This window comes from Falco rusticolus, chromosome 1, assembly GCF_015220075.1.
Source record: "Falco rusticolus isolate bFalRus1 chromosome 1, bFalRus1.pri, whole genome shotgun sequence".
Lineage (NCBI taxonomy): Eukaryota > Metazoa > Chordata > Aves > Falconiformes > Falconidae > Falco > Falco rusticolus.
The window spans coordinates 20,709,395-20,723,708 of record NC_051187.1 but is presented as its reverse complement, the minus strand read 5'-3'; the positions used below and the strand labels follow the sequence as shown (position 1 = coordinate 20,723,708).

Sequence of the window (14,314 nt, the reverse complement as noted above, 5' to 3'; positions counted from 1 at the left end):
GCCAGCAAACACCCGCAGCCCCGCCATGAGTGCCAGCATGGGGCTGCCATGAGGGGCAGCTGCCCGGGGGGAAATGATGGGGGCACGTCCCTATAAGGGGGACTTGTACATCGGTCCCCATCTCCTCGGGAAGTCCCAGCTTTGTACCACCTGCTGAGCCTTCCCAGAAGTGAAACAAGGCCCCTTTACCGACCCTTGAGCAGTGGCAAAATGATGTGTGTGCTCTTTTCCAAGTGCATAGGTGACACTAACAGTGACCCGCCTCTCCCAGGTGTTGCAACCAGCACAAAGGCCCTACAAACCAGCTGGGCATGAGCTCTGCCACCAAAACCTGGCTGGAGCAGCAGCCCCAAGCAAAGGGGTGGGTGAGGACTTTGCTCTGGGCACTGCTCATCCCTCCTCCACCAGTGACTGCCCCAAAGGGTCCCGCTCTGGTGCTGGGCTCACCCGGGACAGAGCCTTCCCTGTCGGGAGCTGCAGCTGTTGCGAGGTGGCTTCTGCCAACCACTCCCTTGCAGCGGGGCAAATCACAACTGTCTGCTGGGTTTGTGTTTGCACCTGACCTAAGGCCAGCGAAAGAAAAGAAAAATCACCAGTAGGTTTTCAAAGATTTTACTCGCCTTAAATCTGAGAAAACTCATCAGCTTACGCAGCAGTGATCAAAACAGCCCTTCCTCTGCTGCCAGGGTCAGCAAAATAGCCTTGCAGGTGTTCTCGAAGAGGGCAGCTCTGTTCTGCGCCTCCCCCTTCTTCACCCAGTGCCGGTAGGTCCTGAAGGCACAGGCGTCAATCAGCTTGCGGACAGGCTTCAGGGCGTACGGGTCTCGCACCACCAGCTCCCTGGTGACAGACTTGGCCAGCCGGTACTGGTAGTAAATCCGGACGGATGCCAGGACGGTCAGGCAGATCACCTGCGGCACGGGGGGAACAGGCTGGAATTCGTGGCCAGTGCTACAGTGGGACCAGATCAGCCCCAACGCACCCCACGCAGCTGCTGTCGGGGTGGAGGAGTCAGGAGGCAGCCCGGCTACTGGCATGGGTATTTAGTCCCGTGTAAGCAGTATGAGCCTTTTCCAAGTGTGCCCTTAACATCAAAACTGCGGGTCAGTCCTAAATGTGTCACCTAATGCCACTTGGGGTCTCTCTGTGCTGCCCTAACAACTGGCTATAGGGAAGGGAAAGGATTCCCCTATCAACTTTTGCATCATCTGATGCACCCATGTGATGTCAACCTCATCGATTTCCCCTTAGAAGTGATCTTTTTCTTTTTTCATAAAATCACAGAAGGGTTTGGGTTGGAAAGGACCTTAAGGACCACCTAGTCACAAACCCCTGCCACAGGTAAGGGACACCTTCCACCAACCCGGGCTGCTCCCAGCCCCATCCAGCCTGGCCCTGAACAATTCCAGGGATGGGGCACCCACATCTGCTCTGAGCAACCTGTGCCAGCGCCTCGCCACCCTTACAGTCAAGAACTTCTTCCTAATATCTAATCTAAATCTGCCCTCTGTCAGCTTAAAGCCATCACCCCTTGTCCTATGCCTGCATGCCCTTGTAAAAAGCCCCTCTTGTTTTCTTGTCGGCCCCTTTAGGTACTGGCAGGCTGCTGTAAGGTCTCCCCAGAGCCTTCTCTTCTCCTGACAGAACCACCTCAAGTCTTTTAATTTTTTTTTAGTGGGGTGGGAGGCAGGTTTTTCCCTTATTTAATTCCCTTCAGTGAAAAAGCCCTTGGGAAGTACCAGAAAGTAAGCACAACGGCACTCGGAGAAGGATCTCTACCCAGGCTGCCGCATCCTGCCGAAGCCCAGGTCCATCAGCCTTGCTAAACACCCAGTTTCTCTCAGCTCCAATGGGAAACCCATCCCACCGCTCGGCTCCCAGGCTCACGGTTGGGGCGCTGAGACACTCCACGCAAACCTCACCTTGAATTTCCGGAAGGGGCTGAAGTGCCGGACCTCCTCCACATCGTACTGCTGGAAGAAGGGGTGGGCCAGCGCCTCGCCAGCTGTGTACCGCTGCCGTGGGTCCACCACCAGAAACCGGGAGATCTGCAGGAGGGTGCCAGCTCAACCTGGGGTATCCCAGGTGTCTGCTAACCCCTTCCCAGCTTTCCCCCATCCCTAAGCACCTACCAAATCCTTGACGGTGTCCGAGCGGTCATCCCACTCTGGGGAACCGAATTGGTAATCCCCATTCATGATCATCCGTAGCATCAGCATCTGCTTGCGGTGCCAGAAGGGCGGCGAGCCGGCCAGCAGGGTGTACATGATCACCCCGGTGCTCCACCTACGGGCAGCCCAGCCACACTCTCCAGCCCCAGCTGGCACCCGGCGGGCACCCGGCCGGATCTGCACCCCAGGGGTGGCTGGGTGCCTCCCCTAGACCGCGACATACTGGCCTACACGTGGCTTTGCCTCTCTGGAAAACCAGGAGGAAACTGCCCTACAGGGTGTCTGATGAGGGAGGCTGAGCTCGCTGCTGAGGCTCATTAGCCCTGATGGATAATGAGGAGCAAGGGCTGGGGTTGGTGTTTTTGGGTTGAGCTGATGCAGAGCTGCTCCTGGGGTGCTGCAGGAAGGAGCTGTGAGTTGGAGGTATTTGCCTTTTTTTGTTTTTCTTGGGCTTTTTTAGGGGAAGGTGGGATACAGTGGTGCCAGTGAGGGTGGGTGTTCTGGGACTGTCTCAGCTTCAGACCTGAGCTCTGGGACTGTCTCAGCTTCAGACCTGAGCCTGAAGCCACCAGAGATGGTGGCAAAGTCCCTGCAGGGTTCTGACAGGCTTTCCTGAGCTGGCTGCTCTCTCAGGGCTGCCTTGGGTTCATGTCTTACTACTGAGTATATTTTAAAACCTCAGTCTCGGAGCTGATTTTTACAAACAGAAAGTGTTGCTTTCCCCCCCTCCCAGACAGGGCAAAGCAGGGAAACAGGGCTGTCCCTAGGCTGCTTTTCCCCCAGCTCTGTGCCAGAGCCCCCAGGTCACCAGGACAGCCCCTCCCAGCCCCTGAGGTTGTTTTTCAGCAATAAAATTCCTTCCTGGCACCTTCTCTGGGGGAGCAGTGGCTGGACTTTTCCAACGTGTGTTTGGTCATTTAATTCCTTTCAAACACTCAAGTGGGTCCCCCCATACGCACAGCTCTGTGTGTGCTCAAACTGCGCGTTTTGGGAGCAGCCTGAGGGGCAAGGTGGGAAGGCAGGTGTCACACTCACATGTCGACCTCCTTCCCGTAGCCTTGGTGCTCATCATCCATGGAGCACTGCAGGATCTCGGGGGCCAGGTAGCCAGGCGTGCCGCAGATCTCTGCAAAGACAGGGCAAAGCATCCCCCTGAGCCACCCTAGAGGACTTGCGCCATCCCTGCCCTTCCCCTCAAGCAGTCGCTGAGGGGGGACCTGGATCCCTTTGCAGTGCTGGTGCCTGCAGGGAGTAACTGCAACTTGCGTGCATCTCGCTGGTGACCTTCCTTGGTGAATTATAGTGGCCAAAAAGTGAGCGAAGATAGCGATGCGGATGCTGGTGGGAGGGGATGCCCGTGGCTCTTGGCAGGGTAGGAGTTGGGAAAAACCCTCAGTGTTTGTCAGTGAATGGATGGGGTGATGAGGATCAACCGGAGGGAAAAAAAAGTGGAAAGAATAGGATGGTTTCCCTAATGGGAAGCAACTTCTCTGTGGCAAGGAGCGTGGTGTGGAGGCTGTGCACAGGCAGAGTTGGGCTTGTGTGTGAGCCGGAGGCTACCCCAAGCCGACAGGCACCGATCTGCACCCACAGCAGCCAGACCAGCCCCAAGGAGACAGTGGGGTTGGAGAGTCTGCCGATCGCCGTGCACGCTGCGGCAATGGGGTGACCACAGGCCAGCCCAGCATCACCCTCACCTTGCCATCCTCCTACCTTTGAGCTTCTCGTTCTCATGCAGCTGGCAGGAGAAGCCAAAATCTGTCAGCTTAATGTTCATGTCATCATCCAGGAGGATGTTCTCTGGCTTCAGGTCTCGGTGGACAATGTTGATGGAGTGGAGGTACTCGATCACTTCCAGCAGCGCACGCATGATTTTCCTGGGGATGGGTGACAGCATCACTCCTAGCCCGAATGCCCACTGGCACCACAGTCCCGGAGATGGGGACAGGGACCACGCAGCTCAGGCTGCTATTTTTCCCATGAGTGCCATGCTGGCTGCAAGGACGTCCTTTGAACCCATGCTGCTTTTGCAAGGTGATTTTTTTCAACCATCTGCATCTGGCCTTACCTGGTTTCCTTCTCGCTCAAAGTGACTTTCTCGGTGAGGTAGTCAAAGAGCTCCCCTCTCTTCATCCTGCATGTGGGAGGAAAAACAGAGGCAGGCAGCCACTGAGCTGCAACAGCAAACCAGCCCCAAGCCCCTGGGGAGGACTGCCCAGGGTTGCTGCCTCTTAACAGCCCAGGGCACCCGTTGCTCAAAATAACAAGCCAACTTTTTAATAATAAGGGGTAAAAAATGCCTATGTATTGCTGCAAAATACCAGGTGAGAGGAGGAAAGGCTGTCCCCAGAGAGAGCATGTTTCAGATGGGACAGGGCTCTCCTGATGCCATCCCCCTCTGCTGATACCATCGTGCTGCCCCGGCGTCAGCAGTCGTGGCGTCATGCACACCCTGGTCCTGCCGAGCATATAAATAACCCGCAGGGACGCAGGATGGCTCCCACCAAAGGTTAAAGGGAAACCTGAGCAGTGCTGAGCCGCTGACGGAGGGGAAACGCTGCTGGCAGCAAGGCTGTGACGAGCTGGCTCGCAGCAATCCAGGCTTGTTTCTACCTTAAGCAAGAGCTGGTTGTCCCCCTACTTGGCCCTGTCTGAGCCATAAAAAGCTGGGGTGAGTGGTGGGCGGCCATCTGCAGGGCAGGGAACGGGCTTGGGGAGATGATGCTGGGGTGATGGACAAGCTGGTACTTACAGGTCAAACACCAAGAAGAAGAAGGTGCTGGATTCATAGCTGTCCTTCAGCTGGACTGCAATAAAACATGGGGGCTGTGAGCACAGCATATAGCATGTTCCTGTCTATTCATGGGCCAAAAATTGCTGATCTAATTGCATTAATGAGGAGTTGATCTTCACCAGTGTTTGGTTGGGTGACACCTGGGCACTGCTGGCATGCGCATGGAGGTAGAGCAAATGATGCTCCAAGCAGGTGCCCTGTGCCACATTAGGACCATCGGAGGGCTGATCCTCCAGGGATTTCACCCCAAAACCCCTTCCTGGGGACACCCAGAAGAATAAATGGAGCAGAAAATGCCCTGATGCTCAAGAGCCTGACTTACTGACGTTGGGGTGGCCTGATACTTTCCGGAGAATGTCAATCTCTTTAGTGGTGGCTTCTCGCAGTTCCTGCACCTCCTTGGGGGATATGTTACCTGCCGTGATGTCGATAATCTTCACGGCATACTCTTGCTGGGTGGTTTTGTGAATGCACCGACGGACGACGCTGCTCACCCCCCTGCCAGGGACAACACAGACAAGGTGGGACTCGCCATTTCCCCCCCCCCAGCCCACCTTCACAGCCATGCCATCAGCACCTGGGCTGGCTGGTGTTTTCATGCACCAGTGGGTCTGGCTGTTGGTTTAGGAGAGAAGATTTTGAGCTGATGCAAAGTGTTGCTCCATGCTATTTTTAACCCCATGCTGCTATGGGCCCTGGTCATATCAGTTTCCCAGGGACACTGTTCCTATTGGGTACTGGAGTACGTGAAATCACAGTTTGTTACAAACAAGCTTTACCTGCCCAAAACCTCCTTAGGCTCATATTTTTCATAAAACTCCTTGGATGAGTTCCAGTCTGGTAGGTCGTCTTCCTTGGTCATCTCTGGCTCCTATCTGGCAGCGCCCTGGGCTTGTCTGCTGGCAGAAAGGGGCTGCAAGAAGAAAAAGCGAGTATGGGCGCTCGCTGCACCCGGGGCAGGGACCCTCAGTCCCTTCCAGAGGAGAAAACATTGAGGAGGAGGATCCTGGACCGCACATCAAAGGGGCTATTGTGCTGGTTGGAAAAGCAAAGCTTTGCCCTCAGGACCCTGTGGAGATCCCCTTGAGAACAGCAGACATCCCACTGGATGCCCTGTAGCCTGGCTGTCCCCGGGAGCAGAAGCAAGCTGGCTGGGGCCGAGGCTTTGGGAAGCACCGCAGCGCCTCAAAACCTCGTCCCTTCCTGCAGAGCACCCACATCCAGCACACAGGGCACCATCCTCCAGCTCCTACCGTGTGCTGAGGGCTACGTCACCTTCTCCTGGTTCTTCCCACTTGGGAAAGCAACTGAATTAATTTTTTTGAGACGCCGCTGGGAGGGCTCGGTCAGGGAGAGCGCTGGGGGCGGGGGGGCAGTGGCTGAGCTGCACCCTAAGCTCACGAAGGCACACAGCAGCAAGGCGATGCTGGCACAGCATGCCCAAAGGTAGGAGCACCCTCCAGAACCATCGCCCCACGCCACCACCACCCAACGGCCCCTCCAAAGCACTGAAACCTGCCTTGCCTTTTTTTTTTTTTTTTTCCTCTTCTTCTGCTTTTTTTCCTGATTATTTTTAAGACAACAAAGTTGTCTGGAACAGTCTGGCTGAGGATAGGAGGAAAAAAAGGAAAAGGAGAAGCACTAAGGTGGGAAAACAAGCAGTGCGGGGGGCTTGGCAGGTCAGGGTGCAGGCAGGGAGCTGGGTGCCTGGGGACAGCCGGTGCTGTGGGGTCAGCCAGGGCTGAGCCAGCCTCAGGACAACAGCTGAGCGAGCTTCCTTGGCCACACGGGTACAGCTGCCAGCAGCCTCCAGAACTCCTGAAGGGTGTTTGTCCCATTGCTTTTCTCCTTTTCTTGTGTTTGTTGGTTTGGGTTTTCTTGGCATGTGCTGCCACTGCTGGAAGAGGAGCAGCGTGACGGTATTTTGAAAGGGGGGTGGTGGGAATAATTAGTACTCCTGAACCCTAATTTTCCCCAGCGTTTCCCTGTGAGCCCTGCAAACGGGACATCCTCAGCTAGTTCCCATGCCCGGCGTTGCTGAAATCTTGATTCTGTAGGTCCAGCTGCTCTGCAAACATACAGAGACCAAGCAGTTACCATGGAAAGCAGCTCTTAAAAGACTGGGCAGCAAAATTGTCGCTTTGGGGTGACAGTTTGTTGCTGGAGAGGGACAGTAGGTGGGCAGGAGAGCCCCGATACTGTGGTTTGCCTTTGCCCTTCTCTCCAAGGTGGCAATTGCTCTGCCAGGCAGGCTGGCATCTCTGTGTGCGTTTAAATCTTATTATCAATGCGCATCTCCCCTGATCTGGTTATGAGCGCTCGTGCTGTATTTCGGGTGCCTGCCTGCCTGCTGCTGGGGGGATGTCTAACGAGGGCTGGAGCATCTCCAAACGGCCATGAGTTTAATTTAATTTAATTTATAAAACTTTAGCTGCTGGAAACTATGCCAAACAAGGCAGGGCTGAAGTTATAAATGAGAAGCAGGATCAGGTAGTAGGGAAAATAATTCCAAGGTGGGGAAGAACCGGCAACTTTGATTTTTATTTTTTTTTTCTGGGTTTGTTAGGGTTTTTTTTCTTTAAATCAAAGTCCTGGGGGCTGGTGTTGCAGGGAAGGGCTGGAGGCTGCGGAGCATCCCCAGGAGGAGCTGGGGGCCTGTGTGCCCACTTCTGGGAGCAAAGAGCCCAGGAGCTGGCTGAAACCATCCCGGCACTGCGCAAGCAGCCGAGGGCACTGACCGGATTTGTTATCAGAGCTGTATGGGCGCCGTGAGGGGGTGAGGGGGGGAAAGGGGGCGAGGGGGGGAAGGGGGTCGGGGGGAAAAGGGGGCAAGGGGGGGGAAGGGGGAAAAGGGGGGTTGGGGGGGGAAGAAGGGTTCGGGGGGAAACGGGGTGGGGGGGAAAGGGGGGGAGAAGGGGGTCCGGGGTGTGGGGGGGGGGAGAGGGGGTGTCGGGGGGGTGTGTGGGGGGAAGAAGGGTTCAGGGGAAACGGGGTGGGGGGAAGGGGGGGTCGGAGGGAGCAGGGGGGGCCGGAGGAAACGGGGTGGGGGGTGAAGAGGGGTCAGGAGAAGGGGGAAAGGGCGTCGGGAGAAAGAGGGGGGAGGAAAGAGGTCGGGTAAAGGCAGTGGGGGGAGGGAAGGGGGTCGGGGGAAGGGGGCCGGGGGCTCTGTCCTGAGGCAGAGCAGCAGCAGCGAGAAGGCCGGGCCCCGCAGCGTGCGGGGGGTCTCCCTCGGTAACTACCCAACAACGCGCAAATGGTCCCCGGGTCCGTCCCGCAGGCTCCAGCCGCTCGGCGCTCAGGCCAGCACGGGGGGGCCGCCGCCAACACCCCCACCGCCCCCGGCCCCGCGCAGCCCCGGCGAAGCCCCCCCGTCCCCCCGCGGAGCCCCCGGGGCGCTGGGCCGGGGCCGGGGGTGCGAGGTGCCCGGCAGCGCCCACCCCTCGCGCGCCGCCCGCCCCTCAGGCACCGCCCGCCCGGGCCGGGCCCCGCCAGCGCCGGGGCCTCACCTGGCTGCGGGGCGCCGCGTCCTGGGGCCGAGGCCTGGGCGCTGCCAGCTGCCGCCGCGGCTGCCCGGACTAAAATAAAGCGCGACGCGAGCTGGCAGCCGCGGCGGGCGGGCGGCGGGGTCGCTGCGGTGGGGGGGGCCCGCGCCCCCGCCCCGGGCAGGGCCGGCCACGGGAGCCGCCGGCGGCCGCGCTGGGGAGCGGAAGAGCCGCGCGGCCGGGCGGGGGGGGGCGACACTTCCTCCGCCGCCGTTAACCCTTCCCTGCGCGGGGCGGCCGGCGCGGCGGGGGGGGCTCGTCCCGACCCCCCGTGGCCGGGTCCCTCCTCCCGCTTCGCCCGCCCGGGTGCCGCCGCTGCGAGTGCGTGTCGGCCCGGGGGGCCGCGGCCCCGGCCCGCACCGCGGTTCTGGCTTTCCGCAGCCCAGACTGAGCCTCGCCAGCCAAAGCAAAGCCGCTTGCGCTGTTGCAGATTATCGTAAAGATTTTACCGGCTCTTTCGATATTCTGTGTTCGTGTAACGGTTCGTTATAAGAGCATTTTGATTTTAAGGAGTTAACCTCCGTGTTAGAATTACGTTAGCACTAATTGCTACTTTCTTTTTAACTACGTACTAATTGCTGTGCTGCTTGTTATCCGAAGCTGTTATTTGAAGTCCCTATGCTATAGACCGTAATACCCTTAGTCCTTACTCTCCAGACCATAACCTGAGCACCCAGGTTCTATTGTGTATAGATGAGTTACGGGACAGCTTGGCAAGGCTGCCAACTTGGCAACAAAACTTACTTTTAAGGTGTCCTGAAGTGAACTTCCTTCATTATTAACACTAAAAATCACACCCACAGGTCAAGAAGACCCTTGCCCAGGTGAAGACCATTCCCCTGCGCACGCCTAGTAACAGAAAAGGATGACACAGCAAATACTACAATTATATGCAAATTACTAAGCAATCATTGTAACTGGGAGTGTACAACCTTGTACTTTTTAACAAAAAATTGTAATTTTGTGTATAAATGTATCGGTGCTTGGTTTGTGGAAATGCCACCGAGCACCCAGCGCTGCAATAAAGGAGCACCTGCTTCTTAATACTCCATTGGTGTTAAGAGGTTTGATTCCCGATTTCAGTGACAGTGCCACCAGGAAAGGCGGGTTTGTCCCCGTCCCCCATTCCCTTTCCCCATTTTGAACAGTCATTTGGCTCTTTGCACTTCCAGGAACCGCGGGTCAGAGCTGAAAGCCTTTAGGAACAGAATTCCCAACAGCATGAAAGTAAGTTTAGGAAAACCAGGTCATGCTTTGAAGATATGTTCACGAGGAATTTGTCTTGTGCAAGGTTACTGCAGGGCTGAAGTGCAGGAGCGTTTACTCCCCAGACTCCAGGGAATTCAGTGAGGAACGAGCTGCCTGCTCCCTCTGATGGAAGAGACAAGGGTTTGCATCAATAAATGCTTTATAAATAATTATTTTATTCTTTTTCCTTCGCATAGCGGCAGTTGTCACTTGCTCAAGCCAGGTGGGAGAAGGTCACACCACCCACAGTCAGCTGGATCATTTTCTCATGCTGCAGTCCACTGCTATCACAAGATAAGAGGAAGAAAAAAACCTCCAGCTTCTGCTTGTTACTGGGAACTGCGAGTCTGATGCAAGACTGGATTATCTTGTAAGCGCACAGCTGCTTGATAGTGCACCAGCTTGCTCAGGCAGTGGCCTGCCACCGCAACCCTCTCTGAGCAGAGGGAGGATAATTCTCAGAACCTCCTGAATGTGAATATAGAGCCTGTTTTTAGAAGTACAACAGGAGTCTGCTGGGGAACGGAGACCCACCGCATACAAAACAAGGCAGGTGCAGCCCTCCTCATCACTACGCGTTTTAGTCAGCAGAAGGTGCTTGTGGGGCTCAAATGCCCAAGCAGATGCCTGGCAAGCACAGCAAACTGCTGAGCTGCGAGTGCTACTGAACCACTGCAGCACAAGCCCATCAGACACCACTGCTGGCAGCACAGCTGGCAAGCCGACAGAAGCGTGCCAAAATCAGTTCTCGCCTGCCCCACCTTCAGACTCAAGAGTCCACTAAAGCAAGGTACTAGAGAGAGTTTATTTATAGACCATATCACTTACATTCAACACAACAATCAGCAAATGGGTTAGCCCAAATTAGTTTGTTCCACTTTGCTGTTTTATCTTCCATTTTGTGCTAAATTAATTTGTAGCTGTAAGTTGCATCACATCTGTAGCGGCTATGGCAGAAATCAAGCCATGATGAGGACGATAGTGTGAATATACGAACTAACAAGGTAGCAGACAGCTTTAGACTTTATTACTGAAGCTTCATTTTCATTCATAGGTCAGTTCTCCTAAGATGGTCTTCAGCAACCTTGTTCTGAAGGCTTAGGCTAAACCTGAAAGGCAAGAAGTCATCAGTTAATCGCAGCACATTTTGAATCCCTGAGCAGTAAGTGGTCTTCCTTGCTATAAAGGAGATTTAGGTTAGGGTGTTCCCTCCCCCCCTCGTCTATTTTCTGGGATGTGTTGAACTGCAGACTTCAGCAGTGCACCTGGGCACTGGTGTTCAGCAGTCTCCTTTCTCCCAGGTCAGGATGGTTTGCCTGTCATGCCAAGCAAGTGCTTGCTACAGGCTGATTCCCCAGGCACGCTGCCACCACGGTCCCAAATTGTCAGCTTCAGTCCACACACCAGCCCAAAAGCTCCAGGAATTCATCCTCTCTCCACCCCATCACCTCCAGCTACACATACAGGACTGAAACAGGAAGCCAAACACAACAGCAGCTTGCTTTAACTGGCTGCAGCATACATGCTCTGTATCAATCCCCATTCTTTACCAGATGGACTGGAAAAAAACCAGGACATCATTCCCACGATAGTTTTGCTGATTAGCTCATTTAGTAGTTGCGTAGAAGCACTGTCTACTTACCATTAGCAAACCTGCACTGCTTCAGTACTTCACTGAAGCCCTCGCAGAGCTTGAGGTCAGTCTGGTTCTGCGCACACTCCAGGAATTGTTTCATTTCATACTGGCAAGGAGCAAACTGCTGCTGCTGCTGGTAGGCAGGCTGAGCTGCCTGGGGCTCCTGAAATGGCAGACACCTCCCTAAGTGCCCTTTCAACACCTCCAGCCTATGAAGCCAAACCACCCCAGTACTGCTTGCTGGGTATTTCTTCCCGGCGTTCTAGTCAAAATATTGTTACTTTTTAAATGGAAAACAAATAATGGGCTGAAGTACAAAGTAAGTTTACAGCAGTGGCATGGCACATTCTGAACAGTTTTGTGAGTTACAAACAGGTGGGTAACTTTGGGTACGCTCAGGTAACACTGGATAGCATCTGGGCAAGGTAACGGCATTATCTTAACATCTGAGCAGCACAAAAAGGTCTTGCAATAGGTCTTACCATCATTAGACTTGGAACAGAGGAGCCCTGCCCGAATCAAAGGAATACTACAGTAGAAAATAACACTGATACCCTACCACAAGCACGTATCACTCATGCATCCCTTTGAACTACTTTTAAGATACTCATGGTGATTACGGTAAGTTACCTTGGAGGTATGAGTCTCTAGTTACCTCAGTTTGGCCAGCTGCGACTTGGGTGGCCCTTTATGTCTACAGCAGCTACCTCAGCCTATACATAACTGACCTGCCAAATTAAATGCGCCTCATTAGCTGGTGTCCAGTTATGCTTTCTCTTACCTGGTAAGTAATATCAGGCCTTGCAGCTTCAGAGCTGTTTCCTCCACCAAATCCTCCTGTAAGCGCATGACCTATGGTATGGCCTACAGCAGAGCCTACAGCAACTCCAGCAGCGGTTGTAGCCATCTGTGCCATCAGACCAGGCTGCTTCGGTGCTGGAGCAGCCACAGCAGAAGCCGGTGCTGCTGCTGGGACAGGTGCCCGAGCAGCAGGTGCTGGTGCTGCAGCTCGCATTTGTGGCGCCCGACTGCAAGGACAGAAAGAGAAAGCTCACACCCCCGCTCCGAGCTCGCAGTGGGCACAGGCCGCCTGGATGCGGGGGGTAAGCACTTGCAGTTCCCCCTTGCTGCACCTTGTGCACCGAAGGCAAGAACTTAATGTTCTGGCGAGTGATTTCTGCGCCGCAGGGTCAGGTTTAGAGGCTTATTTTTGGCTGCTGTAAAGGCCAGCCGCACCCACACCCCAAAGGGCTGCGGGGCTTGGCGGAAGGAGAGATATAACGCGAGAGGGGCTGGCGGAACAAGGCCTTAAGGCGCAGGCACGGCGTGGCCAGGCCCTGCCGCCGAGCGAGCGCTGAGATCCACCTCCATCCCCCCAGAGGACCGAACCCCGCTCCGCTAACCGAGCTCGCAGCGCCCCAACCCCCCTCACCGCCACCCCCACCCCGCTGCGTGCCCCGGTCCCGACATGGCGGACGGGCCTCGGCCGCCCGCGGCCTGGGCGGGGAGGCGGGAAGGGGCCCGGCGGCCCTCACCTGGCGGGGGGCGCCACGCGGGACGTGCGGCTCCGGCCGCCCCTCGGCATGGCTGCGGCGAGCTGCGCGGAGGCGAGGGAGCTGCGGGAAGGAGGAAGAGGAGGAGGCAGAGGAGCGGGAAGAAGCGCCCAGCCCCAAACACCCGCCGCCGCCTCTGAAGGTCACCCGCCGCGCGCGCTTGCGTCACTGCCGCCACGCCGCGCGGGGGGCGGGGCTGGCGCCGGCCCCGCCCCTTCCCCCGCCGCCTGAGGCACCGCCCCGCCACGGCCGCTCCTCCGGGCAGCAAGGAACGCTTAGCCCGGTGCAACGCGGGCCGGCCCGGTGCCGATAGCGCTCTCCGGGGGAGCCCGGTGCGAGGGGCCGCCAAGGAGCCCCCAGGAGGCCCTCAGCCGGCCCTCAGCCCTCCGCCGAGTGTCACCCGAAGGGCCGCGGGTGGCCACCAGCCGCCCGGAGCGCGGCGGGGGCGCCGCTGCCCCCTCAGCCCCCTGCGCACGGCTGGCCCGAGGCCATAGGGCTTGCGGTTTAGCCTTATAAATTATTCTGAGGAAATGTGGGTTTTAAAATTCGTTAAACACAGCAGCTCTAACGCGGGGTACATCATGACAGTGCCATGATCACCAGTCGCCCCAGCAAGGCTTGGCGCTGTCTCAGATGTCCTTGGGGATCTGCAGGCCTGAATCCCAGTTTGGAACGTGGTTGCATTTATTTAAAAAACAAACAAAAAAGGCTGGGAGGTTTGGAGACAGATGGTGAAAGACAGCTGGAAAAGACTGGTATTGCATAGCCTAGGTAGGGGAACACAACAGAAATGGCAAATAAAAGGCAGGTTGTCTACCGTGTAGTCGTGATACTAGACCCAGACCTGTCAAAATAAAGTGAACAGCACTGCACTTTGTTAAATGGAGGGAGTTCTTTAGGCAAGACCCAAATGATTTTTGGAATCTGCTGTGAGTTCTGGACCTTAGCAGAGCTTTAGAAAAGAATGAATCATTTCACGAGGATCAGGAGAAAGACAGAAGTTCTGTCGTGTACCTTGGACTATAATTAAAACATAGTCCCTAGAGTTTGCTGTCTAAGTCCAGGTATACCAGAGGTAAAACTGGTATACAGTTTGACAAAACCCCAAAGCCAGAGCTGCTGAGGAAGCAGCCAAAATGGAGAGAGGCCAAAACTGAGAGACCCAGGGAGGAGATGCGTGCAGAGACGAGCTCCTGCAGCAACGCCAACAGTCTGACCTTAGGTGGGTGCTTGTGTTCTGAACATGAGATATTGTTTGTATTTATCTCCTAATAATCTTGACATTAACAGCAACTGCTTTTCTGACTGAAGCTGTGATTTTGGATTACCGTTGCTATATAAATTCACAATGTTAACGCTTCCTTCATCAG

General features: G+C 55.7%; 2 protein-coding genes and 1 long non-coding RNA gene across 3 annotated transcripts; 1 reads left to right on the top strand and 2 right to left on the bottom strand.

Annotated features, from left to right (window-relative positions):
- Positions 1–596: 596 nt before the first annotated feature.
- On the bottom strand, positions 597–8,592 carry PHKG1 (phosphorylase kinase catalytic subunit gamma 1). Its single transcript, XM_037374887.1, has 10 exons — positions 8,472–8,592; positions 5,745–5,878; positions 5,288–5,463; positions 4,924–4,978; positions 4,240–4,305; positions 3,885–4,048; positions 3,207–3,297; positions 2,133–2,286; positions 1,923–2,048; positions 597–911 (listed from the first exon to the last, which is right to left on the bottom strand). Exons 2-10 carry the CDS (start codon positions 5,825–5,827, stop codon positions 660–662), a joined length of 1,167 nt encoding a protein of 388 aa, XP_037230784.1. The 5' UTR covers positions 5,828–5,878; positions 8,472–8,592; the 3' UTR covers positions 597–659.
- Positions 8,593–8,740: 148 nt separating this feature from the next.
- LOC119142212 lies at positions 8,741–10,748 on the top strand. The gene is made up of 2 exons (XR_005102188.1): positions 8,741–8,988; positions 9,311–10,748. It is a non-coding gene; the product is annotated as an uncharacterized LOC119142212 (long non-coding RNA).
- On the bottom strand, positions 10,542–13,093 carry CHCHD2 (coiled-coil-helix-coiled-coil-helix domain containing 2). The gene is made up of 4 exons (XM_037374929.1): positions 12,927–13,093; positions 12,173–12,419; positions 11,398–11,554; positions 10,542–10,864 (listed from the first exon to the last, which is right to left on the bottom strand). Exons 1-4 carry the CDS (start codon positions 12,974–12,976, stop codon positions 10,854–10,856), a joined length of 465 nt encoding a protein of 154 aa, XP_037230826.1. The 5' UTR covers positions 12,977–13,093; the 3' UTR covers positions 10,542–10,853.
- Between the last annotated feature and the right edge of the window lie 1,221 nt (positions 13,094–14,314).

What these genes read in the sequence shown, in the direction of transcription:
- PHKG1 (XM_037374887.1), bottom strand. Translation starts at nt 5,827, where the DNA reads ATGACCAAGGAAGACGACCTACCAGACTGGAACTCATCCAAGGAGTTT. An exon ending in TGAGAACGAGAAGCTCAAAG is followed by an intron (nt 3,298 to 3,884) that starts GTAGGAGGATGG and finishes CTGTCTTTGCAG; the next exon opens with AGATCTGCGGCACGCCTGGC. An exon ending in GCCCCTTCCGGAAATTCAAG is followed by an intron (nt 912 to 1,922) that starts GTGAGGTTTGCG and finishes CCCGTGCCGCAG; the next exon opens with GTGATCTGCCTGACCGTCCT.
- CHCHD2 (XM_037374929.1), bottom strand. Translation starts at nt 12,976, where the DNA reads ATGCCGAGGGGCGGCCGGAGCCGCACGTCCCGCGTGGCGCCCCCCGCC. An exon ending in CGCGTGGCGCCCCCCGCCAG is followed by an intron (nt 12,420 to 12,926) that starts GTGAGGGCCGCC and finishes CTGTCCTTGCAG; the next exon opens with TCGGGCGCCACAAATGCGAG. An exon ending in GGCCTGATATTACTTACCAG is followed by an intron (nt 11,555 to 12,172) that starts GTAAGAGAAAGC and finishes CTGCCATTTCAG; the next exon opens with GAGCCCCAGGCAGCTCAGCC.